This window comes from Kwoniella shandongensis, chromosome 9, assembly GCF_008629635.2.
Source record: "Kwoniella shandongensis chromosome 9, complete sequence".
Taxonomy (NCBI): Eukaryota; Fungi; Basidiomycota; class Tremellomycetes; order Tremellales; family Cryptococcaceae; genus Kwoniella; species Kwoniella shandongensis.
In genome coordinates this window covers 247055-273843 of record NC_089295.1, presented here as the reverse complement: position 1 = coordinate 273843, position 26789 = coordinate 247055, and the positions used below count along the sequence as shown (strand labels likewise).

Sequence of the window (26789 nt, the reverse complement as noted above, 5' to 3'; positions counted from 1 at the left end):
CTCAGAGACGTCTGTACTCGCCCTCGCAGTACGAGTACGATACCACTATGACATACTCTCAAACGAAAGAACAATCGATACAAGGAAGGAAGGCTGCTAGAGGTTTGGGAGAGGTGTGAGTCACCAGACTACATACCCACCCATCGGACCACTCAAATGCCTCCTCAAACGGAACGGATGACCTCCACCATCATTATTATGGTGGGACAATAGCGGGAACGAAGGACTGTTCGTCATACCCGATTAACCGGAGTCCCGCGCTCTCCTACCTCTCACCCCCACAAATTAGACTGGTTGGTGGTTCTTATCCTTATCTATGGAACCACGTGTCAAACCCATACATGTGCATGATTGAGCAGGGGTGCTTTACCAGACAAGTGATACTTCCTGGTGCTGAACCCACATGAAAGAGACATAGGTGCATGACGATCTTGCGCTAAATGGACAGAAAACCGAAACAAGCTTCTCTTCTTCCTTCTTTACTCTCCTTATCCAACCCAATATGACCAAAATGAAACCAATCAACCAACTCAAAAGTCCCCAGCTGAGGATACAAAACATGTAATGACAACTTGACAATACTCATGCCAGCTTACTTGCCACCAGCGACCTTCGATTTGACTAGACAGAACGCGCAAGTCAGCACGGTCTAACCATGTCGCAATTGCACACGTCACACTCACTGTCATCAACAACACCGGGGTCGGCGATGGAGGACAAGTCTCCCAACTGGTCACCCTCGCCAGCAACGATCTTTCTCAGGATTCTTCGCATAATCTTACCAGATCGAGTCTTGGGCAGGTCGCTGACAAGGAACTATCAAAGAGTAGATTGTCAGCTACTGTATCTTGATGCGTGGTATGTGTTACCGATTCCACTTACGATCTTCTTGGGGGCAGCGAATGGTCCGATCACCTTCCTGACCTGGATTGCCAACTCCTTGCTGAGATCGGCTTCCTTGGTGCCTTGGATATCGAACTCGGGCTTCATTGTCACGAAAGCGTAAACGGCTTGACCGGTGATATCATCGTGGGAACCAACAACGGCAGTCTCCGCAACACCCTTGTGGAGAATGAGAGCGGACTCGACCTCGGCGGTGGACAATCGGTGACCAGAAACGCTACGCAGGGTTAGCATAAACACTTAAAGGTTTAAAAGACTGGATATCGGCTCACTTGATGACATCTACATAGAAGATCGATGTCAGTCCGATTACATATACAGCGCCAATCGCGGTACTCACCATCAACTCGTCCCTTGATCCACAAATATCCATCCGAATCCCTGGCAGCACCATCACCGAAGAAGAAGTAACCGGGGTAAGGCTTCATGTAAGTCTCGAGGTATCTCTTGTGATCTCTGAACACGGTCCTCGCGAGTGAGGGCCATGGCTTCTTAGCAACGAGAACACCCTCGACGTCGTTACCCTCAAGCACCTTGCCAGTTTGGGGGTCGATGATATCGAGGTCCATACCGAAGAAGGGGAATGTAGCAGAACCGGGCTTGGTGCTGATGGCTCCGGGAAGAGGAGTGACGGAGATGGATCCGGTCTCTGTCATCCAGTAAGTGTCGACGATGGCACACTGGTTCTTGCCCGCAAAGTCGTTGTACCAATGCCAAGCCTCGGGGTTGATGGGTTCTCCGACGGATCCGAGGACTCGGAGGGAAGATAGATCGTGGTTCTTCACGTGGTCCTCGCCCATTCGACGGAGAAGTCGAATAGCGGTGGGCGCAGTGTAAAGGTGTGTGGCCTTCCATTTGTCCACAAAGTCCCAATATCTGGAAGCGGTGGGGTAGATAGGAGTGGACTCGAAGACGGTGGTGGTGACACCGTTCAACAGGGGACCGTAAACGATGTAGGTGTGACCAGTAATCCATCCAACATCGGCCATACAAGCGAACTTGTCGTCGGAGTGGACGTCAAAGACGTACTTGACGGTGAGGTAGGCGCCGAGGAGGTAACCAGCGGTGGAGTGGACGACACCCTTGGGTTTTCCAGTAGATCCCGAGGTCTGCGACAGAAAGTCAGCGAGAGTTGGGCATGTGCTGATGAAGCAAGACTCACGTAAAGGATGAAGAGAGGGTCCTCGGAAGCCATGGGCTCGCAGGGGCAGTAAGCGGGAACCTTGGCACACTCTTCGTCCCACCACTTGTCTCGTCCCTTGGTGATAGGAACCTCGTTTCCGGTTCTTCGAAGGACAAGGACGTGCTCCACGAGAGGACAGTCTTTCAAGGCAGCATCGACAACTATTGGGGCGTTAGCGGGAGTCGCCTTGAACACGAAGACACACTTACTAGCTTTGGTGGCAATAGTCTTTCCACCTCGTCGTCCCTCACTATGGACGTGTCAGTGAACGCCCAAATACCAAAACAGTCGAGGAATACGACATACTCTGTAGTGATCAGAACTCGACATTCACAGTCATTCACTCTGTCTCTCAAACTCTCGGCGCTGAAACCGGCAAAGACAGCGGAGTGGACGGCACCGATTCTGGCACACGCAAGGAAAGCAGCGGCAGCTTGCCATGTCATGGGAAGGCTAAGAACGCGTGATCAGCTTCTACATGCATATAAGTGACAGGGGTTGAGTGTGAGACTCACTAAACCGAGACCGCGTCGCCCTTCTTCACACCCCAAGACTTGAGAACGTTGGCGACTCTGCATGTCTCTCGTAAGAGCTCTCCGTAAGACACCTCTCGAGACTCGTCGGCCTCGTCGGCTTCGTAGATGATGGCAGTTTTGTCTGGGTTGGTGTAGTAGTGTCGATCGAGACAGTTGTACGAAGCGTTGAGCGTTCCCTCGGGGCTGTGTAGCATATGACAAGCCCAAGATTAGTCGTCGTCTCTTTAACACGTTATGCATGCCGACGTAGTGAATGGGAAAACACTCACAACCACTGAACATCACCAAATTCGAAACCACCGGCTCTGACCGTCTTGAAAGGTGTATACCAATCCAGACATTCCTTTGCCTTTTCAGACCACCACTGATCGCTATCCGGTCCGACCGTCTTGACCCATTCGTCCAAGTAGGCCTTGTAGTCCGGCCCGATGTGAGGCAAAGGACGACCCTCTTCACCTCGGAGTCGAGGGGGAGGGGCGAACAAGTCCTCTGACTCGGGCACGGAGTCGGGAAGAGGGTGGACGTGGTGAACGGGGGCAGCTTCGGTCGCTGACATCGTGGGAAGAGAGAAGCTATAGCGGAATCCGGTCCTGTCAGCGGAATCGAGTCGCACGACGCACGGACCACTCACGAGCTGGTTGGTTTTTTCTTGGAGGAGTGAGGGGTTGCTGACTAGAACGTTTCTTTACGTTGCTTTGCTAGCGATATGTATCGCGAACGAAATCAAGATGCAGATGATTTACGGATTAAAAAGCCGGGATGTATGAGTGAGTGATGGGATGAGAGCGTTCCCCCACCCTTTTATATAAGTGTTATTGATATGATTGGTACAGTATTGGTCGGTACGTCCCAGGCATTCAATATTCAGGGAGTTTCACCCGGACATCCACCTCCACCCTGGCTCTGGCTAATAGGGATAGGAGTTACCACTCAGATGCAGTCAGCTGAATGTATTTCGGTGTGGGTATTGGATCAATCGGTTATTTTCCTTTACCCGGTTTAACCTATTAAACATCCCCAACGGAATAACAACGTAACACACCACAGTGGCCACGGTGATAGGCATACATACGACTCCACCACTACTTACTCATACAGAATGAACAGCGGAAGGGTACTCCGGCTTCTCGATTTTCCGAGAGAATCCCCTTCATACAACCCATATACAGATGCCGCGGGGCACGGCGGGGTATGCTTATACCTATCAGACGCCGAGTAAAGCCGTCATCATGATTCGCTTGGCGAATACACCTCGACGTTGTAATTGTAGATCAGTACACACGCCTGCATATGGAAGTAACCGATCAGATATCAAAGAACAAAGGTATGACCGATGTTCTCCGACCAGAGCTACTCACGTTTCATGTTTGTATTTAGAAGATCAAGGACCAAGCGACATTTGCATCTCTATAACGTGGCTATGAACTTGTAGAATAGAACCCTTTGGATACACTTGCTTTACCAGATAGGATATTCGTCCTCTCCCCAATCATCTTCGGTGATGCTACGCCAGGCAAAGTAAAGCGTGATCACCGAAAGACATTCCAATAATGTCGCCAAAAAGGCGCTGTTGACCTTGCCATTCGAAGACTGAAAAGAAGTCCGGGGTTGTTATTTAGCTACTTACACGCTTGACATGTACTGTCGAACACAGTTGGATACTACTCACATCACATAGAGGTTGTGAAGCGAGGAAGAAGATGACTTGAGCTACGGCGAACAAGAGGAAAGATCCGAGGTACAATACTGTGTTGCGTCCCAAAACGGGGTTAGCGTCTGGAACTGCCCCTTGCGTTACGTCAAGTATCACATACCCGCAGGCTTGACCTCTTTCAGCATACCCAACACGACATACAGCATGATCACAAGGTACAGTACAGCAGCACTGAGAGCGGACCGGGAACGCATGGTCAGCTTGACTCTCACTAATGTCTTTTCGTGGTCGGTTCACTCACACTGCTGGCCATATGAGAGTGAGAACAAACAGTGCCGTCGCTTTGAGGGTTCCCACATCGCTGCCCACCAGCACGAATGACTCTGTCCAGTGTAACGATGTGTCGAGGGAGACGTACAGCGTCGCTATGAAGAACAGGACTGAGCCAATCACGAGGGGAACCAGGGCCGAAAACGTGCCGTCTCTGCGAACCACAGTCAGCTCGACAACCAGCTCGAAGACCAGTGGACGTCTCCGCGCAGCTGACAGATGATGACTCACTCGACCACCTGAGTGGCAATCAACCCATTCCCCAATAACAACCAGAACAAGGTCGCCACAAAAGCCACATGTATCGAACTCAGAATTGCCAAACCCTTTGACCCTTGTTCGAGTAACGAACTCATTGTTAAGAGCTGTAGCGCGGAGTGTATACCGTATACGATGAGGAGGAGTCGGAGCTCGACACGACCGACGGCGGCTTTGCGTCGTGATGCGGTGAAAACAAGGACTAGGGCGAGGATAAGGGACACCGCCGAGAGAACGATGAGGGCTATCAACGGTCCAAGATCATCAGGATTCGTAGCGTATGGCAATAGCATTGGATTTCCAGCTTGATAGGTCAATGAGAGAACTACTCACCGATATCTCCTGATGATCCTCTCTGGCCGACCCTTGCGATCTCACAATTTGCACCAACTCCAGTACCAGCTGCACTCTTCGCCGCAAGGACGACTGGATCTTCCGAGGCACTCTGTCCATTCTGCACATACCAAACGAAGGGGAGTCAATCGTCTATCTCGTCGAGCATGGTGGAAGATTACCGAGGGTAGACTCACGATATTGTACTGGCTGAAAAAGTTTGATGAAGTTGGGAAGAGTTGGGTGAGAGGTGGATTGTCTTGATAGAATAGTTGGGAGAAGAGTAGGTTACATTGAGGCAAAGGAGTGTGTGAACCTGGTCCAAAATTGGACGTCAGTAAAGGGCGACATGCGAAGCAGGAGGTAGGATGGAAGGATGAAGATATGTAAACATGATTATCGACAGTCTCATGGGGACGAGTGAGAAACGTACAGATCCAGCGAAAAGAACCGAATGGATCTGGCATATTGAGCGACTTCCACCTGGTCCAAAGACTCGTATGATTCTAATTGATTTGGGCCGAAAGGGGATTTGGATGCCTGTCAGAGACCGAAGCAAGATAAACAAATCGACGAGTGATTGAACGTATGCGATATCCTCGCTCGATGAAACGTTTACTAGCACAGCCTTGTTGTCCAAATCTCGCAGGACGTCTTCGAAACGCAAATCAGCGGATGCGGTGAGCGAGAGCACACGGACGAGTGACCGGGTAAGGGTAAAGAATGATCGTTCTCGTTGAGGTTGTACGATGGTATCAACGACGTTAAGGATTGAGACTGAGATGAGAGATTTGACGTAAGAAGGATATCGTTTGATGTATGAGGAGTACACGGTCCGAGCGGTGCGATGGCCGAAGCGGCGACGATGTCCCAGAGATAGATTTTTGAAATACGTTAATGTATCGTATCGATCCGATTGCTTTTCACGTTCAACGGGTCAGCTAGGATAGCGAGCGGGGTCGCGATCTGTTCCGCAAGATCAACAATTTCCCCTTGTTAAAGGACTGGCAAGTGATCGAAATCTGACCAACTTGGTGCCGCCTGAGTGCTTGATAATCTTGATTTTGAGTGGTATGTCAAGGAGGGTATCAAGCTGAGCCGTGTCTTAAGAGTAAGCTTTTCGTGAAGTATACGAATCGATCAATACGCAGAACAAGTCAATCAGCAACGCATACATCGCCGTGAATACCAGTACACCCAGTGTAAACGTTGAACGATACTCTACCATCCCTTTGGAGCAACGAACAAAGCGCCAGGCAACACAACACAGGCACAACGTTGAAACGAGGAGACAATAATACCCATCATCATTCGCACGGACCTGCCTTTTAGCACAAGTAGGTTGTTAGGATTTGACAAGTGGCATCGACAATGTCAGTCGATTGATGAAGATGATGTAAGCATCAGAGTTGTGAAGAGGTCCTTCATTCGTCATGTTCAGTGTCGTCAAATGGCTTTTGTCTTTCGATGAAAGAATGGTAACAGTTACCCCTTGATTCGAAACTCGACCGACAATGACAATTGTAGTATATAAGCTCCTGTTCGCGTTTCAAAACCGATCACATATACACGCAGCAGATCTCGGTGACTGTTGCAGAATTGACTGATTGATTGACTGATTCACTTGGGTAATGCCCAGACAACACGAGAACAATAACGAAAGAGTCGAAATCTCAATTGTTCTCTCCACTTTCGTCATAACTCTACCAATGTTATTATTTTAATGTCGATCGCTGTGGGTAGGTGGTCGGAAGAATTGTGCGGACTTTTAGTGCGTCGAGGTTAGAGTGGGCACGTTACCAGCCATTCAAACGCCCCTTCCGGAGACCCTTAGTCGAACCAAGGGGAATAGGGGGGAATGTGACGAGATCAAAGCGCGTCTGTCTTTTTTTTCTTTTCTCTTTTTGAAAGTTCAAACCCTGAATAGTGAAGCCGCAAGAGGCATGAGGGTAGAGGTAACGAATCGAACGCGTTATGAAACTTTCCCTCACTCACGGATTGATTTTCTTTTCTCTTGCTTTCGTGATGTGCATTGCACAGTGCGTGGTGCGAAGTGCGAGGAGTGTTGTGATGTGATGTGATGTGATGTGATGTGATGTGATGGTGGGTGTGCTGCGAAGAGAGCGTGTTGTCGGGAACATGCAACTCACTGCTTGTTGACGTGGTTGGCGTTCCGGCGGTCATGTTTGACAGAACGGGTCAGTCGCGTATGATATGGTTCATCCGATGTGTTTGAGGATTTAGGTTATTACAAAAGAGCCAAGCATTTAGTTGGTCTAGATTTCGCTCCTTCGCTCCCTTGCTTGCTTGCTTGCTTGCTCCCTCGCTCGCAGCTTTACCCCATTGTGACTCTGTATTCAGACGCCAAAACGCCAACCCGATTCACTCACTTGATCCATCCACCACCATCAATCATATTCATAGGCAGGACCTTTTCCTCTCGTTTCAACATTGCTTCTTAACCATCATCCTCCTCAATTCTCTGTTTCGTCAACACCCCTCATACATTCTTTGAATTCAACGAAAGGCGTCTCTCTTCCTCTCGCCTTCTTGTATTCGCTCCGTTCTCCCGATTACCTCGGATCCGCTCAGACCTACATTGATCCACACACACACCGTAACGCACGTCCCCCCCTTTCGGTCCTTTTCAACCCTTGGCGCAGCTTCGACCTTGTCGATCAGCCCGTCCTTTATAAGTAACTGAATCAAATCGAAGGTGCGTGTTTCTTCTTGTTCTTTCACCACCTCATCAAACCTTCATCTCTTTACCCACCCTCGACGGGGATCCTCCTGTACTCTTTACATTCGCCCCTCTCTCCCCCTCTCGTCGATCCTATCCATCTCTCCCCCATCACCATTTCACAACACCGCCTCATCACTCAACGCGTATATAACGAAGCATTCTCACGCCATTGTTCCCGCTAACGTTTTACGATCATAGTTACGACCCACATTCATTACCCTAGTAAAATCAAAACCCCTTCCACACTTCTAGTACACATCGAGTCTGGCACTCGAGTGAACTTTTGAATCATGTCCCCCATCATTTACACAACTGCTCTCCTCTCCCTTTTCTCCCTCCTCCCCTCCGCCCTCGCCGCCGCTCCATCAGCAGGAACCACCTACGTCGTTTCACCCTCAGGCAACACCGATCTCTGTATCGCTCCTCGAGATGACTGGGAGGGTTCCAAGCTCGTGTTGAAGGATTGTGACGAGGATGACACCGCATGGGAGTGGACCGGTTCTCAGTTCAAGAACACGGCAACCAACCTCTGTGTCGATATGACCGATGGCGGCAGATGGTCAGGTAACAAGATGCAAGTCTGGTCTTGTTACGACTACAACACCAACCAACAATACGCTACCGATGGAGCCATGATCCACTGGGACAACTTCTGTTGGGATTTGACAGACGGTCAACACGAGATCGGCACAGTCGTTCAGATCTGGAGCTGCTTCAACTACAACTCCAACCAACAATGGACTTTCACCGAGGTCGAGGAGGTTGATGACTGCGACGATGGTAGGTTTCGCTTTCAATGCCTCAAATGGTGATCAATCAGCTGACATCCTGGTTTAGACTCGACCACGGATACTTCCGACGCGTCAACGACTCTCGCTCTCACCGACATAATACCCACTGCTACCGCTTCTGTTACTGGCTCTGCCCTCGGTGAGGGATTGTGGGCCACGAACGGCGGTGCCAGCGGTAAACACAGACACTCGTCCACTACCTCTGCTGGTTGGTCCGAATCGACTGCTACCACTGACTCTTGGTCCAATGCCACGTCGTCCGGCTCTTTGGTGAACGCCACTGCGTCCGCGACCACTGCTTTCGGCACCGCGACCGCCACGTTGACCTCTGCTTCCGCTGCTGCTACTACCAAGTCCTCTGGTGGAACCACTTCAAGTGGCTACCTTCAAACTTCCGGCAACAAGATCGTTGACTCCAACGGTAACACTGTCGTTCTTCGAGGTACCAACATCGGTGGTTGGCTCGTTTGGGAGGACTGGATGTGCGGTATCAGCGACTCTCAGTCTCCTGACCGATTCCCCATGACCACCCTCACCAACCGATTCGGCAACGACAAGGCTATGACTCTTTGGGAGACTTGGATTAGCAACTGGCTCACCGAGAAGGACTTTGACTACTTCCAGGAGGTTGGTTTCAACGTTGTTCGACTCCCCTTCACTTTCCGAAGTGTTCAGAACGCCGACGGTTCTTGGAGAGACGACGCCTTCACCCACATGGACTGGGCCGTCAACCAAGCCAAATCTCGAGGCATCTACGTCATCATCGACTTCCACATTTGGGCCGGTCAAGAGGCTTCTTACTCTGCGATCTCTGAGAACAACAGCGAAGGACAGAACCAACGAAACGCCGCTGGAGAGATCTGGAAGAAGGTTGCCGCTCACTACCTCGGCGAGTCGATCATCGCTGGTTTCGACATCATCAACGAGCCCACCGGCAGTTGGGGTGACCTTCTCCAGCAGGATCTCTACAAGGCAGTCAGGTCGGTTGATGCGAACAGGATCATCATTGTGAGTTGCTCTTGATTCACCTGAATTCCAGTACTGATGAGTCACTCGCCCTTACAGCACGAGAGTATCAGCACCAACCCCGCCAACTACGGATGGACTAACGTCGTCTACTCTCTTCATGAGTACAACATGATGGGCTCTGACTTGGGAAGCAACAAGCAACAATGGGCTAGCGGTGTCCAACAATACATCGACCTTTGGAGCGGCTACGGCATCCCCACCATGCTTGGAGAGTTCATGGCTGATGGGTGAGTGAATTGGCGCTATTGAGTAGGCATGTGCAGTGCTGACGAGGGCTACCAGCGAGACATTGTCCTACATGCTCGAGAAGTCCAACGAACAAGGTCTCTCATGGCTCACTTGGGCACACTCTACTGTCAACATGGGTCGATGGGGTCTCTGGAACCACGACGACTCGATGAGGGTCAGCGTCGACAACGACAGCTACGACTCCATCAAGAACGCCTGGTCCAACATGCCTACTATCTCCAAGTCGAACATAATCTACGACCAGCTCAAGTCTGCTGCCGGTGGATCCACCAACCTCAAGCGTGACATCTCTGGTCCCACCAACGTTAACTCCCCCCGAGCTGAACGAACAAAGCGACTCGTCACTGCTCGACATGGTGGTCGATCAAGACGAGCCGTCGCTCACGGCTCCAACGGCAACTCCTACTAAACACTCTCGCACACGACACACACACATGATTCACTTCTCTTTTCAGCATTCTAGATTGGGTATGGGTTCTTTTTGCATCTGGGTTCTTATTCGAGGTCGAGTCTCGACTGTTTATACGTTATTTCATCACCGGTTGGCGCGTCTTCTATTGTTGTTTCTGCCCCGCGGGTAGGTCAAATACGGAAGGTGTGTTTTGATGACGTCTTCTCCCTATTGTTGTACAATTATCGCGTTGATCGCGATGACTCGACAATCATTTGAAAGGGGATTATAGCCTTTTAGTACAGTACGACCCCCGAGGGGTGTCTCACTATGTCCTTACATAGCATTTGGAGTTTTATTATGTCTCTTGTCTCTGTTGATCAGAGTCGTAGGGACTGGTATTTTAGTTTACGTTGCTGTGCGATGTATCCTCCTTCATGCGCGAACAAACATTAGCAGCTGCAGAACACCTGAGATGCATCGAGTATAATCGAGTCGACTTGACGGTTTTGACCGAGCTCGAGCTGCAGCTCCACTTACGCATTGCGATATGGTATCATGGATGAAACTAGAAGAGAGCCATTCGAAAGATTGAATGATAAACTTGGCTTTTAAGCGAGATTTGATCTGGACCCGCGCTGATAGCGTATGGCGCGCTGTTAGATAAACTCGGGTGTTGACCCGGTTAAATGGCGTAAATGCAACAGCGCGTTTCATAACAGAGAATATCAGATGATGCTTGCTTGTGCTCGTGCTCGTGCTCGTGCTCGTAGCACTGTACTCGACAAACTACCTTGCTGCGCAATGCAATGGAGAAGACCGTCCTTCCTTTCTTTCTTTTATGCATCGACTCGATCCGTTACTCTTGATCAAGTATCAGTACAAATACCACTGACATATACTTTCAACTCTACTTTTTATCTTTCAACATGCTCTTGAACAGACTTCGTCTCACCACCCCTCTTCATCTTCGTTCTTTTACAATGTCCCAATCACAAGCACGACTCATATCCACTCGTGCTCAGCGTGTTCTGAGCGCGTTGGACTTACCTACAGATACGTCGGTCGCGATACCTGGTGTATTTGATGGCGAGTGGAAGGGTTCAGGAGAGGAGTTGATCTCGAAATGTCCGGCAACGGGTGAGGTCCTTGGTAGGATCAAGACTGTGAGTGAGACCGCTTCCCTTCACGTGTGAGGGTCGGCTTAAAACGGGGAGGAGAGCTATAAACCGCATCGTGACTTCACCAGCCCATTCGTCAGATACTAAGATCGTCCAGTCTACTCACTAACACACATCCATCTTCTTTTGTAGGGTACAATCTCCGAAACGAACGCAACCATCTCCGCTTCCCTCTCTGCCTCACGTATTATCCGCCGCATGCCAGCTCCAAAACGAGGCGAGTTGGTCCGACAAATAAGACAAGCGCTCGAGGCGAAAGTTGGAGAATTGGGAGATCTTGTCAGTCTCGAGATGGGCAAGATCAAGAGTGAAGGGAAAGGCGAGGTTCAGGAGTTTATCGACTGTGTGAGTGGTTCTTCTTCAGCAGCAGTAATACCTTGAGGGGCTATGACGAGGTATGAAGGGAAACCGGCATCGCTGGTTTGGAAGTCCTCGAAGCTGTGCGAGGCTGATACATCTCTTCACGACTTAGTGCGACTTGGCTACAGGTTTGTCGAGAACAATGAGCGGACGAGTGTTGCCAAGTGAAAGACCCGAACATGTCATTTACGAAAGTGAGTCGAGTACAACGAGCAGGTACCATGCTCTGGGTCAGCTCACTGACACTGCGACACAGTCCCTAACCCACTTGGTGTCGTTGGTATCTTGTCTGCATTCAACTTCCCAGTGAGTCATTCTCCTCGAGGTGCGGGTATCTATTTACTGACTTGGGATCGCAGGTGGCAGTCTATGTGAGTTGAGATGAAGAGGTGATTCCGGGAGCTAGCTAATTCGTGATTCCGGTTGGCCTTGAACTCTTGTAGGGATGGTGAGTTCTCCCCATAGACAGGTTTGACTGGAAGCTGATTCGCCCGTAGGAACCTCACTATCGCACTCGCCACTGGTAACTCTACCATCTGGAAGCCCGCCCCTTCCACACCCCTGTAAGTCTTGGACGGCTACCTCGACGGACTCGGGTATGGCTAACGTAGCTATTCCGCACCTAGCACATCCATCGCTGTCACGCGACTTATCCAGCCCGTCCTCGAGAAGCATGGTCTCCCAGGGGCTGTAGCAGCTCTCGTTTGTGGCGGTGTTGATGTTGGCAAGACCATCGTCGGTAGCGAGGACATTCCCCTTGGTGAGTGATATGTTGCGACTATCCGTTGGTCGGGTGACTGATGTGCGCAGTGAGCTTTACCGGGAGTGAGAAGGTAGGCAAGGAAGTCGGAAAGGCTGTACAAGAAAGATTCGGCAAGGTAAGTGGTCGGCACGATGATGATTTTGGCACCCTGCTGATTGTTCGTTTTAACAGAGTATCCTCGAGTTGGGAGGAAACAACGGTGAGTCAAGCCTCTCAAGACGTCATCGGAGCATGGCTGACTTCCCACAGCCGTCATTGTCGATGCCGATGCCGATCTCTCCCTTGCCCTCCAGGGTGTACTCTTCGCTGCTGTGGGCACTGCGTGAGTTGCAAGGCTTTGTAATATTTCACCATTGAGCTGATCTCCCCTTCATCTCCTAGTGGTCAACGATGTACTTCCACTCGACGATTACTTCTTCACAAGTCCATTGCCAAAGACTTCCTCTCCAAACTCTTACCAATCTACGATGCTGCCCAACCGAACCCTCATCTCATCGTCGGTGACCCTCTCGACACCGCCACGTTGATCGGACCAATGCACAACCAAGCCGCTGTTGAGAAATACGAAGCTACGCTCTCAGCTGTGAGCTCGCGAGGTGGCGAGATTCTCACTAAGCGATCGGGAAGAATCCAAGATGGTGATAAGGCGCTCGAAGGTGGTAATTGGGTTTGGCCGACTGTTGTCAGACCAAAGAAAGATGATCCGTGCTGGAAGGAAGAAGTCTTCGCACCGATCTTGTATGTGGCAGAGTTTGAGACGTTGGACGAGGCGATTGAGTGAGTCTCCTATGCACGCACAAACAGCTTGTGGAATGATGTGCGGTTTCTAAAGAAGAAGCAAAGCTGACTCAAGTCCCTACGTAGGTTGAACAACTCTGTCCCTCAAGGATTGTCGAGTTCACTATTCACTACTTCTGTCCAAAACATGGGCAAGTGGCTTGGACCTGAAGGTTCTGACTGTGGTATCGTCAACGTGAGTAGATCACCTATCAGTTTAGGCGGTCGGCATTTCAGCTGATGCGACTTCCCACTCAGATCAACGTGGGTACGAGTGGTGCAGAGATCGGTGCAGGGTTTGGAGGCAACAAGTCAACCGTGAGTGCCGCTGGAATGTTGAGAAGGTCTATCCCCTGCCGAGGCTGATGATTCGGTTGTTTTCACGCACAGGGATGGGGTCGAGAGTCTGGAGGTGATGCTTGGAAGCAATACGTTAGGTGGTCAGCTGCAACTGTCAACTACTCGAACAAGTTGCCCTTGGCCCAAGGTGTCAACTTTGGTGTCTCGACGGCATAAGTCTAAGGGCGACGGAGGGGGGAAAAGTTGGATGGAGACCGATAGCATAATATTCGAGACAGAGAAACAGGAATAGGAGTTGCGTTTGATACATTGCATTTTCACAAGATCATCTTAGTTAGGCCGTTATGCATATCATATTGACACGACAATTACTCGACAATCTGCCAAGCCAGCTTCTTCCCAGCCCAGAAAGGCAATACTTCCACTCCATCGCCCTTGAACGTCCCTCTCACCAACCCCTCATCATCTTTTGTCTTTCTAAGTTTGAGCTGTTGTCCTTCTTTCGCTGGGATACCGTAAAATGTTCTTCCGTGATCGCTGACGAAACCCTGGAGTTTATCAAGTGCGCCGAACGATTCCAACAGGGTAGCGACGAGTGGTATCAATATCGGGGAGGTATATACACCCGCCGCACAAGCTGATACAGAGGTGGAAGGTGATCCATCCTCTGTCTGAGTCTGTGTGATAGATGGTGATTTGCTACTGAGGGGATGAGGAGCTGAATCGCTTCCAAGGAAGAATTTAGGATTCCCACTCTTCACAGCATCTTGTAAAGCCTTTCTGTCTTTAGGTTCTTTCGCAATTGGTTTACAGAAATGATGAGGTTGAGGCGCCACTTCGTCTATTGTCAAGAAGAGATGGTGTGCTGTGATACTGCATGCGACGTTGGAAGGGAGGGAGGAGACGGTCGTTATGGCAGCGGAGGTGGTGGCGTGTTCGAGCACGATACGGAGTTTGGGGAAATCGTGTGCGAGGGTCTCGAGATGTCGAAGGAAATGCACTTCGGCGTTGAGCACGGAGATGTTCTGATGGGAGAAAGGGTTGTATCAGCGAAAGTCCACTCTGGCGACGAACGAGGCCGATGTCGAAGGGGGAGACCAAGGCGAGGAAGCTAGACAGTGGTGTGCCGGGTAAGGGGTTGAGGGCACTTGGAGGTGCAACATCAACGTCTTAATGGATCACCCAGAATGGCAAAGTCAATGCCGCAATGAGCACCAGACATTACCCGCACGTTGTGACGCCACGCCACACTCGATTCGCAGAGGGACTCAATCCAGCCACAGCTTGTCCGGCTCACTCACTTTCTCAGCATCGCTGGGCACCTCTCCATGTAGGTTGAGCACCAGTCCCTCCTCCTCCATAGCCTTGAATACGGGGTAGTAGACCCCATAATCTTCGATACCAGAGTTGGAGTTGGTGGTGACACCTCGAGGGTAAGATTTGACGCCTGTGAAGGTGAACGAGTTAGCCCAATTGAGCTTGTTGCGGTACTTTCCCGACTGATCAAGGGGGGGCTGAGGCTGAAGGCCGGGCTGTCAGGAGGTGGAGAAAAGGCATCTCCGGCGTGACCACCAAGATCCCTAACACCTGCAGAACGTTCCAGCCGGACTTCCTCCTCCATCATTCCTACCGTGTACAGCCCATTGTCCACCGGGCTTTGCCCATCTCAACTTGTCCATTCCCACAAGTCCTTCAACCTCTCCTCGATACCCTCGCACTCATAACTGCAATCAAGCTCGCATGCAAGCCCAGACTCACCCTTGATTCCCGCCTTCGCCGCTTTCCTAATCTCATCAGGCGTGACTTCCGGATGTAAATACAGAGTCATGAGCCATTCGACGCTGGGATCGATTCGCTCGAGCTCTGCTTTGTAGGCGACGACGGAGTCGGTGGACGTGAGTGGTGGGACGAGGTTGGGCTATGCGATTTGGCTTAGAGATCAGCATGGATCATAGTTGTCTAGCGTCGTCAAGCGTGTATGGAGACAAGGAACGCGAACGAAATAGACAGTGGGAGATATGTAGGTAGAGCGTTTCAGGAGACACCGTAAAGATGGAACTAGCCAACGCACCATGACATATGCCGTCTTCACACCGCCTTTGGCAACTTGCGGCGTGACGAGCTCGCACATCTTGCCTTGTCGAACATGGACATGGAAACTATGTAACAGTGAAGAATCAGCATTGTGTCGTATCGTATCGGTATCTGCGCAAGTCGCGAGGAGGGGTTCGCAATTGGATAGCTCCGACCGGGATGTGAAGAGATTACTTGGCCGTCGTAGAGAATATGACTCACTCTGCAGGAGCTGGGAGGGTGATCTCGTCTGACATGATGAAGTGAATAGTGATGTACAATGGGATAAGATGTGATCAAGTGAAAGATAAACGTCAACATCCAGTTAAAAAGTTGGATCCTCCGGATCCTCCACTCAAAGTCGAGTTTAACGGACAACTCCGTGGCGGACAGATATCGATAACGCCTCCCCTTGACAAGATTGAGTTTGTAGAGCTATGTTATAGACAATGCATCCCAAAGTCAAATCCCTTTGCAAGTACTATACACTTCTACCGATCTCATTGCTCTTTCCGTCGCCATCTCCATATTCTAACTATTCTACTACCCCGTCCCACATCCCAATCCACATCACCGACCCCTAAACCTCCTCGCTGCCAGGCAAACCATCCCACTCTCTTCTTCTCCTTCTTCGCAGATCCATCTAGTTTAGCAACCTTCTCTCGAGCAGCTTTGTCCGACGCTAGTATGTTCTCCACCGCAAGCTTGGCGCTGCCGACACAACCTTCTAGTAATGGTATACCCGGATAAGCGTACGAACCGACTAGGTAGACTAGGGAATTTGGTGAATTTGGTCTTAACGCGTGGATGGTCTCGGTCGGTCGTTTCAGGGGCAGAGCACTGCGAACACGTCAGCAGTGAAACCCAAAGGGAGTACCGATGCTTGTAGCAAGATTTGACGTACCGCTCCAGCCTTGATATACTCAGTACTTTGTTGGGGTTGATGGGTATCACCGGATTAGTAGTCTGCAGAACAGGCTCGAGATCACCTCTTGGAGACTGTATGATCTGCGTCGCCATGGTATATATCCCCTTCTCAGAGGGGTCGAACAGCGGTGTGGATGCTGTATGTTGTGAAAGGTTGTGATTAGAAGGGAGCGACGGCGAAGATGGTGATTTGGTTCGGCGAGAGGAAGAGGATGAAGCTGATGCCGGCGGGAGGAATAGGTTGATATCTCTTCGGTTCGCGATAGGGGGAAGGATGGATGTATCTCTATGTGTAATCACTATGGTTTCCTGTGATCAATCGTTAGCACAGTGGGCGATAAAGACCGACCAACTATGAATTCTGTGCACCGCTTCACTCACTCTGTACTGGACTTTCCCCAGAGCATTCCTCATCACCCCAACTTTCACCTTCTCTTTCTCCTCTCCCCATTCTTTGAGACTCTTCTCCAACCCACTCAACAGCATCTTGGCCACACTCGCCTGCGTTGCCAAAACCACCTTATCCACTCTCAGCCCCTCTTCCTCTCCTCCATCTTCTGTGGAAGCTGACACAGTTCGCAACTTGACTCTGACCCCACCTCCTATCGCATATTCCAACCCTGTGATTTCTGTTCCCACTCGAACATAGTCCTTCCCCTGGGCTTTTACGGGAGCAGAGAGTCGACTTGCCACGTCGGCGGCAGAGTATCCTTTATCGAAATGGTAATGATCCGTTCCTAATGTCTGGTGGATATAGTCCAGTACTACCCGGACAGGTACAGACCATACATCTGACGAAGTCATCGTCCCCACTGCCGAAAAGAGGGGGAGGACGATAGTCCCCACGAATGATTCGAAGACTTCCCCGAGCGGAGTCCATGGTGAATATCCGATGAGAGGGATGGCGATAGGTCGCGCGAGAAAGGCGGTCAGGTTGGTCGTAAATTCGCGTAAAGTGAGATCATTTTCCGTCAAGCTAGGAGGAAGAACATCGTGCCATGCCATGAAAGACAGTACGACTAAGAGGATATAGCATAGCGCTACTCCAAGAAACGAAAGCAAATGGTGGATGAAAGCGAAGGGCGAAGTGTATGCTGATGAGGGGAGAGAGGGGATGGAAAAGCCTGAAGAACCAGAGTGGATGAAGTATGTCGAAGAGGAAGTGAAGGAGTAGGTGTAATTCGTCCGTCTGAACGGTATACCGAGATGCGAGTATAGCGACAATAACAAGGGGTAGTAACCTGTGTCCACCCAGAAAATCATGTCAACAATTGTAGATGAGGTCAGGGCAATAGAGCACCTACCTCCTTGGAAGCCTCTCATTGGTACATCCACAATCCACCGTGAGTCGTCCTTTTCATCTTCGCTGTTCCTCGAATGTGAACCTGTTGCGTTCCCCTTCACATCTTCCTTCTCGTCCACCTCTTGTGGAGTGACGTCCACAGACTGGGAATGGAAACCGAGTTTGGGCGACTGACCAACATCATACCATCAGCTCTGACCCACCCCTATCCCCTCGGCTCCATATACCGAGACAGGACACGTTGTATGACTGCTCGTTCAATGTGCTGTAGCAGCACTACGTAGCCACACTCACCTTCTCTATCAACCACACTTCCACCCCTTGTCGACGGAGGAAATAAGCAGTGGTCAGTCCCGCCAGACCGGAACCTATCACAGCTACCCTCATGACCGACGCCGACTCAGACTTTGACTGTAGTTGATGTAGTCGTACGGAGTAGAGCTCTGCGATATGGTCTGTCTGTGGTGATAATGTTGATGTGCTATCTCGAGTGTCTCATCTATACTTGATATTAATTACAGTATCTACTGGGATAACGTTACGTTGCGTTCAATATTTGTTGAAGAGGTAGAGTAGATTTTGCGGGGAGCGAGGATTCAGGAACGCATTGTAAACTGTATTGCGAGTTCGGGTACCGGCACGGTACAGCGATACATCCTTGACCGGATTGTCGGACGTCATGATTCGAGAGCTTCAACATGATGTTGCCTATTCTACCCATACTTAGATGCAACAGTGTTAGAAGGAAGGCTCTACAATAAGACTACATTTATCCAGCATTCGGAACAGCATTCTCGACCCAGAATCCCCGCATAATTGTACTCGGTGAATACTCCCCCATGTACTCCACGGTATTTGTCGTACTGCCATTCCCAAACGCGTGCACCAAGAGGTCACTATCACCATTCCCATGAGACGACAAGGGCCCAGCACTCTGACCAATCGTCGTTGTCTCGCTGAGTACGTCAAAGACCGAGTGGGTGTCGAAACCGGTCCCAACCGGTTCACCGTTCACATACCCACTACTGATAGTAGTAGCAGGTTCGGTAGAGGCTGTCGTCCTCGTCGTCGTCGTTGGTGAGATCTCTTCCGTAGTCGTGTCGAAATACTGAGCAAGGGTATCAAACATGACCTGATATCTTGTCGAATCCGGCCAAGTAGGTCCGAATCTCGATAAGAGATCCCTGCACTCTGAGATCCTCCTCCTCACTTCTTCTTCCGGCACTTCAGTGAGATCAGCTCTCATCCTACATTCGCAATATGCGTATAGGAGTGTCGTACACGAGGTGAAGATTTGGTATAGATGTGTCCAAACGATCAGGACTTGTTTTCGAGACCAGTAATGTCGATATAGATCTAGGGAGATACTGGCCGATGCGAGAAGGGTGTGGACGAAACTCGAGGGGATGTGGGGGATTAACGGTGATGGACGATGAATGGCCAGGATCATTTGATGATATGATATGTCGTCAATCACCTGATCACGTTCTCTCAGTGTTAAGCACGCCTTTTTGAAACGTCCCATACTCACCTGTCGAGCGATGGTAGCATCTGAAATAGGTACATAAGCCGACCTCATCGGATTCGAGTTGTACCACTCCTCGATCTCTCTGACATAATCCTTAACGATGGCTTCGCTCTCTGACATGGGCTGATCAGGTCTGACCGAGACAGCATAGAAAGATTCCTGTATCTTGCCGTATAATCGTCGCAGACGGATATTGTGCCCTCCAAAGATTTCTGGGAAAGCGACCAGACCTCCGGCTGACGGTGAAGGAACAGAAGGAAGCTTATTCAGGATCGAGTGTCAGTCGAGCGTGTACACTTTTCCTCAGAGCAAGGCAGCATATGAAACAAATCTAGATCTACTCACCTCGACATCCACATCACAATCTCTGATACAGGGTGGATGACCCTGTGTGAACATGGACAACCTATCGAGACAGTACAACGCCCAGAAGATGTTTTTCCTCCTTTCGTTGTGAGCTTGGAGTTCCGTCTCGGTTGCGAAACTCGGAGCGACTGTAGGGAGATAGACTTGGTCTCTTCGATGGAGGTTGATGATCACTGCTGTTCGCATGGCGAGGGATACAAGCAATGCTTGGTTCGGACCACCTGGCTCGTAATAGTTTAACAGGCAAAGCAATGCCAAAGCTTGAACTGTAGTCTGCGAGTTCGGGTTCCGTTGAGGCTCAGCGACAGTCAAAGGATCTGACCTTGACTCACTAAATCCTCATGTTGAGTGACGTTCGATAGATCCCTTAGTGCTAAACTCTTGTATAACCTTGCGAGTTCCCAATCTCCCAGTCCATGTTCATCGACTTTCAACTTCCCCACCTCTGCAATATACAATACCGCGAAAACCCTAAACCTGCTAGCAGCCAGAGTTGTGTCAATCATCCCATTTCCTCCGTAAACGTGTTGAAGATCGACGAGCATCTCGTCGCTCTGCACACAGTGGTATGATTGATTCAGGTTTGCTAGCCATTCTTTGACCTTCAAGGTTGCGATAGGGAGAGAGGGAAGATTGGGCAAGTCGGAAGCTGATGTAGGAATGGCGGTATGAGGGAGGGACGGTAGATCTCGCCAAGTATCGTTCAATGTGATTGATATAAGGGTATTCTGGTTTAGGCCGGTCTCGACCGGGTTGAAAGGTGGCGCCGAGCTTGATGATGGTTGTATGGCTATGGATCGCTGCTCATGCTGTTCATGTTGGGGTTGATTATGAATGTGGTAGTAGTGAGAGGAAGATGTCGAGATTGGTGGATTAGCTTCCGATTGGGATGGTGACGGTACAGCAGATTGTGTAGACAAGGGTGACATCGACAATTCAGTCCCCGTTGGAAGTTCGGCTATATTGCTTAAAGAAGGATCTGAGTTGGAGACGAAACGTTGTAACCAGTCGATACGTTTCTGTAGTTCTGTAGTAGTCGTTCTGAGGTCATTGATCTGACTTGATCACACGTTCAATCAATATAAGCTTTGGGTCCAGATAGACAAGGGTAACTTACGAGATAAGAGATCTGTCACCGCCTTTCATTTCAACTTCACATGGTACGTCGGCCTGAACACATGCTGTACATCGAGGTTGTACTCTATCGCACTGATTGCGAAAAAAATCAGTCATCCAATGGTGGTACGTATCTCGAAGAAAGAGCAAGTCGGACCCACCTTGCGCTTTCTGGAATAACATCGCTTGCAAGCTTGCAAAGCAAGTGAGGGCGAACTTGACCTTCGCCTTCTTGCTCCTCCTTGTGATCCTCTTCGCACCATGTCCACTGCTACCGACTAAATTGATACAGTTATGTACCTCGAGTAGGCAGAAGGGAGAACAAAGATCTGTGTGAGTATGGCAATCTCGGTCCGATGGACGGATGTTACAGTCCGAAAGCAAGATACACTCAGGGCTAACTAGAGTCCGGCTGGCCCCAGCTTATCTGGGATTCTTCTGCAGCTTGAGTTTAACGCTCCTCCCGGTGACGTACGTTACCTGAGTTAGCAATGTTTATGCATCTTTCTCTTATCAACCATCGATGACATGTTTACAAGTTACCGATTACTACCAACGAGCACGGTACCATCATGCTTAGTCACCCATATGCATGATGACACTGTAAACCAAACGATATATAGTCAAACAACTTGTCCTGTAATGGGCTTGTCCCCTTTTCTCCATTACACCATTTCATCTTCACATATTTCCTTATCAAACAAAGAACAGATGTATCACGCGCAACGCCTCCGGTTACTAGTGAGATCGACTGTTTGACTGCACGGGTACGATATCATGAGTACTATGCTCGTCGTTCTTGGGCTTTCTGTCTCCGTCCTCTGAATCATTGTCATCCCGTGAATTGTCGTTGTCGATGTCGATGCCTAATGCTGCTTGACCTTGGTTGGTTTCCTCGTAGATCAACTGAGCCATCTTTTGGTTGCGAGGGCTGAGCTTTTCGCGTCAGCATTACAGCATGATCAAGACATGTCTTGTGAGCTGCTAATCAACTAGCTGAAACTCACCGCATGTATCTCTTGTCGATGTACAGGATCAACATGACTTCACAAGCTGTGACGATCCACAAGGCGATGGTGACTTGCCAAGCGTGAGGGTAATGCTACATGCATCACCGTCCCGATCAGTACGACTGTATCTGTGTAATACCGAAGGCGACTTACAGGAGCCTTACTTGCTGGCCAGATGAGAACGTTCGCCCAACTGTTTACAGCGTACCAACCGGCAGTACAGCAACCGATGATGAAAGCTCTTTGTTCCGCATCATGAGGCGTCATGTCGGATAACCAAGCGAAAAGTGGTGGACTTGTTGAGATGAACGTGAAGCATAGGAAGTCTGCGGACCAATTGACATGTTTCAGTTAATCATAGGCATCATTTCGAGCAGAGATCCAAAACTGACAGGAAAAGTATTTAGCACCGATAGGTACGTCCCAGATTGACATGATGATACCGGGAATCAAACCAAGGACCTGTCGCATAGTGAGAACTTATCAGAATCGACGAAATTATCAAGATAGGTTCGGAAGTGAGGACCTACCACTTGCGCCATGATGACGATCCAACGTGACCTCAGTAGATCAGACAAGTATCCCCATCCCCAAACACAGACAATCCCAATGGCGTAGCCTCCAATTGGAAGGGCATTGACTTGAGCGACACTCCACACTGGTGTTCCGTCTGCATGCTTTAGAGATTTGAGCCAGAGATTGAAATCTGCGCACAATATCTCACTCATTGTCAGCGAACATGTTCACAAGAAATGTATTATCCAGCGCGAATCACTGCCGACTGCAGTACGCACAGAGGTAACCTTGTTGCGATAGCTGCGCAATGATGTACAGCGTTGGGAAAAGATAGATGGGCGGTTGCTTGACCGCTCTCTTGACTGAATCAAAGGTGAATCGCTTATTGGTCGCTCTCCGGAACCGAAGACTCCGCTCTTTGGCAAGGGTGATGTGTTTCTCTTTAAGCCAGAAGGACCAAGGGCTACAGTACGACGGACTGAGGTTCAGTACTCAATCTTAAGGTCCAGGTCGGAATGGATGTGACGTACTTTGGTTTAGAAGGGAAATCTGGGATGAGGAAAACACCCATAGCGGCGATGACGAGGGTCATGATACCGTCAATGATCTGTCCGAACACAGATCAGCTCTAATAGCAATAGATTCGATCGAAGATCGGAACTCACAAACATCCATCGCCAACCAGCGATACCGTTCTTTCCATTCAGTCCGTTGTAGATGGCGGCTTGCAGACCACCAGCAAGCTTTTGACATGCGCAATCAGCTTCTGTCCCAGTAAACCACCAATGCCATAAAGAGTGTATTCACCATACTGCCCACCCATTGGGAACTGTGATAAAACGCAATTCGCAACGCCAACTCCCAAGGTGTATACCAGCTCATTAACAAGGTGATAGCACCAGGGTAGGCCGATGCTTCAAATGCACCGATAAAGGCTCTAAAGGCGTAGATCTGTTTGGCAGACTGGACTTTGTACAGACCAATGGTGAGGATACCCCAGCACATCTCGAGGAAAGGTAACCACAAAGAGGGTCGCATCCATGTCATCGTAATTTGGGATGGCTGAGTAGTCAAGGTGACTCAGCTGAGCTGCGCGTTGTGTAGTATGTGAAGTCGATCGGCGAAGACTGCACTCACAATGACGAAGAGACAGTAGCCGACGTTGAAGTAACTATCGCGGAGTGTGATCAGTGATGTGCAGCGACTGAGCGGTGGGAGGAATCTCACGTTGTAAAGTAGTTGTACTCGTTCCCCTTTACCCCGAGATCCTCCTTTAGACCGGACACATACGCAGCGGACATATCTTAACGAATGGACCCAACAATCAATAACCCAGTCTTTCTAGAGGCCACGGCCGTGATTCGACTCACTTTGCTGATCTAAGCCCTTCATGACCTGTGAAACACAAATGTAGATCAAGAGGATCAGATCCAGTCGAAGGATGAACAACCTCTCCGCTCGACTTTTCTTCTCTATCACGGCGCCTGACTGAGGATCGACATTCTTGTCCGGAATACCGTCGTGGTTAGATTTGGTACTGTCGTGTACACCTTCCTCGAGAGCGGTACTCATATCGGAAAGATTATGTGTGTTCTCTGTGTGTATAGCTCTATACTGATATACCGTACAAGTGCGAAGATGGGAATGTGGGCTGCCTTGGTGAGAGGATGTTGGTGTCAGAGGACGGACATGATGAATACATCACAAATGCGGGTAGAGCGGTTATTAGTAGAGTCACAACCATGACCATTTCAGGCTACATCGCCCAAGTTAGCGAGTGCGAGCGCTCGACATCTCGAGATAGGCTTCAGGACCGAATCCACCACTATACAAGTACAGAGGAAAGCGGACAGAGTCCGCCAGTGATCGGCCAACTCCGACTAATCGGATTTTCGCCGAGGAACAGATAACGATTTGGTCTCGTGTTGGACTGACTGATGTCCCGGAGGCCTACTTGCGGGGTGGAGTTGAGTCCGACACACTACCTAATCAATGCACTATGAAGGTAGGTTATGGATACCTGGAAGGAAGGACCACCGAGAGGCCTAATGACCGTTTTAGTATTCCTGACAAGTAGGAGAAGGACCGAATTTGGATGGGCTGGGTGCTCCCACTGGCGGTTGTTCGGACATTGCGCAACCGGGCGTTCGGATCCGGAAACGGATCATTGCCTCAATACAGAAGGTAGGACCCCGACTACTACTATTTCCTCGTTCGTGGCAGTCTGCTTCAAGTCTTCAGCCATCAATCTTGTTTGCACTTCCACTTCGCGACTCATGGACAAGCTGATCGCCTATCATGACAAATATACTGTATTATGCATCCAATATGACATCTTTAGCACAAGAATGGGAGAGCCATCACCGTAATGATCGTACAGGACATAAAACAGCGACAATGTATAACATGATCTGATCTAAGCCATGATCTCCTCGATGGCCTTCTGGAGCTCCACTTCGGCACTAACCAACCTCGCCTTGAGCTCTGACAACCATGCCTCATCTTCCTGAACATCGTCTCGACTCTCTTCCACTAACCTTCGCACCTCTATTGGGCCAGGAGCACCTCTACTGATCCTGGTCTTAACGAACTCTACTGGATCAAGGGTGGCGAGCAGTTCTTCCTTCCCCATTTTCAGGCTCCTGCCCAAAGTCTCCATCGAGGCCTGCTGGAGGAGGTCCGGAGTGACCTGGTCCCTTGCGACTTGGCCAACCTCACATAAGCGGACCAGACGAGCGACGGCATGATGAGCTTGTCTATAAGAGAGACCTTTCTCCCTGACCAAGACATCCGCGAGATTACTGGTTGTACACCAACTTTTCTGCAAGATCTCGGCCATCCTCCTGTCCTTGACAATGATAGTCTCGATGATTCCACCAGCCAACTCCAACATCCCTTTTGTAGTTTCGAATGCTTCGTCGAGAAGAGGCACCGTTCTCATCGCCTGATCACCCGTTCCTTCGCATCGGAATGCTGCCAAAGCCGATCCACCCCAATTGATTGCAGCGCCCGCCGCCAACTTGATGACTTCGAGACAGACGGGGTTCTTCTTTTGAGGGAAGATACTCGAGGTTGAGCAGAACGAATCGTCTAGTTCAACCATACCGAATTCGGTTGAAGACCAGATATGCAAGTCTGTAGCGAGATCGTTGAGCGTCGCCATGGTGAATGAGAGACAAGAGGCAATCTCCGCTGCGTAATATGCTTCTCGAGCAAGTTTCGAATTGTTGATCAATCCTTCGAAACCGAGCAATCCCGCGGTACGATCACGATTGATCGGCCAAGACGTCCCAGCGAGACCGACACCACCGAGTGGGTTCTTGTTGACACGTTGCATTGCCGAGGCACATCGAACGAAATCGTCGTGCAATCTTGAAGCGATAGAGAGGAGATAATGACCGAAAGTGCTAGGTTGAGCTTGCTGCATGTGCGTGTAAGTCGGCATGATTGTGTCGACGTATTTCTCAGCGGTCGAGATGAGAATTCCTTGAAGAGTGATGTTGTTCTGCATGACAACGATCAATTTTTCACGCTTGTACATCCTTCGAGCGGTAGCACCTTGATCGATCCTACTCCTCGCTGTGTGCAGTCGACCTGCCACATCTTCGCCTAACCTCTTGACCAACTCTCCTTCAACCTGCAACAATAAAGTCCCTTGTGCTGGATCGATTGCAACGGCATCGACACCTCTGGCTCTGATCTCCAACAAGGCAGGGAAGAGCTGTCGAGCATGAGTTGGGGAAAGGATGTCCTGTTCTGCAAGCATGACCAGATGAGCCAGGTCGATTCGAATGTATTGATCGAATTCCCTCGTTTCTCGTTCCAATTGAGGGAGTGAATCATACTTCAACTGAAGCGGATGAGGACCAGATGCAAGTCGAGCCTCGGTAAAGGCGACAGCCTCGTGGGAGTTATGATTGGCATGACCGTTCGCCTTCATGGTGGTGGACGGCGTGGCGCTGTTCAGTTGGGGGGTAGGGACGGCGATCGGCATGTTGGTTGAGGGCTGATACGAAATCGTTGTGTGAGCATCACTCGCGGACAGTCAGTAGCGAAGAGACATTTACCTATTGTGTGACTTCGGGATTTCAAGTTATGATACTGCGAGTCTGGCAAATGCACCGATCTGTCCAATAGAGCTAATCGTTGCGATAAGAGACATATCGCCA

At 50.0% G+C, this 26789-nt stretch overlaps 9 protein-coding genes across 9 annotated transcripts; 2 read left to right on the top strand and 7 right to left on the bottom strand.

The window, feature by feature from the left end:
- Nucleotides 1–592: 592 nt before the first annotated feature.
- On the bottom strand, nucleotides 593–3178 carry CI109_105043 (acetyl-coenzyme A synthetase; the record flags this gene model as incomplete). The annotated part of the gene is made up of 9 exons (XM_065967599.1): nucleotides 593–621; nucleotides 684–816; nucleotides 883–1120; nucleotides 1240–2012; nucleotides 2066–2247; nucleotides 2296–2336; nucleotides 2393–2539; nucleotides 2602–2805; nucleotides 2892–3178. 9 exons carry the CDS (start codon nucleotides 3176–3178, stop codon nucleotides 593–595), a joined length of 2034 nt encoding a protein of 677 aa, XP_065823671.1.
- Nucleotides 3179–4080: 902 nt separating this feature from the next.
- On the bottom strand, nucleotides 4081–5664 carry CI109_105042 (uncharacterized protein; the record flags this gene model as incomplete). Its single annotated transcript, XM_032005508.1, has 8 exons — nucleotides 4081–4212; nucleotides 4292–4368; nucleotides 4437–4507; nucleotides 4578–4760; nucleotides 4838–5108; nucleotides 5198–5318; nucleotides 5395–5513; nucleotides 5631–5664. The coding sequence occupies 8 exons, from the start codon at nucleotides 5662–5664 to the stop codon at nucleotides 4081–4083; spliced, it is 1008 nt and encodes a 335-aa protein (XP_031860227.1).
- A 2566-nt stretch (nucleotides 5665–8230) lies between these two features.
- On the top strand, nucleotides 8231–10418 carry CI109_105041 (uncharacterized protein; the record flags this gene model as incomplete). Its single annotated transcript, XM_032005509.1, has 4 exons — nucleotides 8231–8720; nucleotides 8778–9739; nucleotides 9797–9987; nucleotides 10043–10418. 4 exons carry the CDS (start codon nucleotides 8231–8233, stop codon nucleotides 10416–10418), a joined length of 2019 nt encoding a protein of 672 aa, XP_031860228.1.
- Nucleotides 10419–11329: 911 nt separating this feature from the next.
- Nucleotides 11330–13997, top strand: CI109_105040 (uncharacterized protein; the record flags this gene model as incomplete). The annotated part of the gene is made up of 13 exons (XM_032005510.2): nucleotides 11330–11566; nucleotides 11714–11926; nucleotides 12054–12135; nucleotides 12198–12312; nucleotides 12439–12504; nucleotides 12568–12701; nucleotides 12752–12819; nucleotides 12876–12903; nucleotides 12954–13026; nucleotides 13086–13481; nucleotides 13569–13677; nucleotides 13740–13799; nucleotides 13872–13997. The coding sequence occupies 13 exons, from the start codon at nucleotides 11330–11332 to the stop codon at nucleotides 13995–13997; spliced, it is 1707 nt and encodes a 568-aa protein (XP_031860229.2).
- A 152-nt stretch (nucleotides 13998–14149) lies between these two features.
- Nucleotides 14150–16111, bottom strand: CI109_105039 (dihydroorotase, homodimeric type; the record flags this gene model as incomplete). The annotated part of the gene is made up of 5 exons (XM_032005511.1): nucleotides 14150–14806; nucleotides 15083–15228; nucleotides 15540–15699; nucleotides 15853–15940; nucleotides 16077–16111. The coding sequence occupies 5 exons, from the start codon at nucleotides 16109–16111 to the stop codon at nucleotides 14150–14152; spliced, it is 1086 nt and encodes a 361-aa protein (XP_031860230.1).
- A 243-nt stretch (nucleotides 16112–16354) lies between these two features.
- On the bottom strand, nucleotides 16355–18471 carry CI109_105038 (uncharacterized protein; the record flags this gene model as incomplete). Its single annotated transcript, XM_032005512.1, has 5 exons — nucleotides 16355–16694; nucleotides 16759–17090; nucleotides 17163–18022; nucleotides 18086–18254; nucleotides 18379–18471. 5 exons carry the CDS (start codon nucleotides 18469–18471, stop codon nucleotides 16355–16357), a joined length of 1794 nt encoding a protein of 597 aa, XP_031860231.1.
- Nucleotides 18472–18853: 382 nt separating this feature from the next.
- On the bottom strand, nucleotides 18854–21124 carry CI109_105037 (uncharacterized protein; the record flags this gene model as incomplete). Its single annotated transcript, XM_032005513.2, has 5 exons — nucleotides 18854–19561; nucleotides 19616–19873; nucleotides 19958–20251; nucleotides 20311–21019; nucleotides 21096–21124. 5 exons carry the CDS (start codon nucleotides 21122–21124, stop codon nucleotides 18854–18856), a joined length of 1998 nt encoding a protein of 665 aa, XP_031860232.2.
- A 55-nt stretch (nucleotides 21125–21179) lies between these two features.
- Nucleotides 21180–24192, bottom strand: CI109_105036 (uncharacterized protein; the record flags this gene model as incomplete). The annotated part of the gene is made up of 14 exons (XM_032005514.1): nucleotides 21180–21187; nucleotides 21256–21372; nucleotides 21880–22025; nucleotides 22102–22196; nucleotides 22258–22430; nucleotides 22497–22566; nucleotides 22635–22810; nucleotides 22899–23083; nucleotides 23151–23227; nucleotides 23286–23363; nucleotides 23428–23682; nucleotides 23758–23791; nucleotides 23848–23923; nucleotides 23991–24192. The coding sequence occupies 14 exons, from the start codon at nucleotides 24190–24192 to the stop codon at nucleotides 21180–21182; spliced, it is 1692 nt and encodes a 563-aa protein (XP_031860233.1).
- An 844-nt stretch (nucleotides 24193–25036) lies between these two features.
- On the bottom strand, nucleotides 25037–26614 carry CI109_105035 (argininosuccinate lyase; the record flags this gene model as incomplete). Its single annotated transcript, XM_032005515.1, has 1 exon — nucleotides 25037–26614. The coding sequence occupies one exon, from the start codon at nucleotides 26612–26614 to the stop codon at nucleotides 25037–25039; it is 1578 nt and encodes a 525-aa protein (XP_031860234.1).
- Nucleotides 26615–26789: the final 175 nt, after the last annotated feature.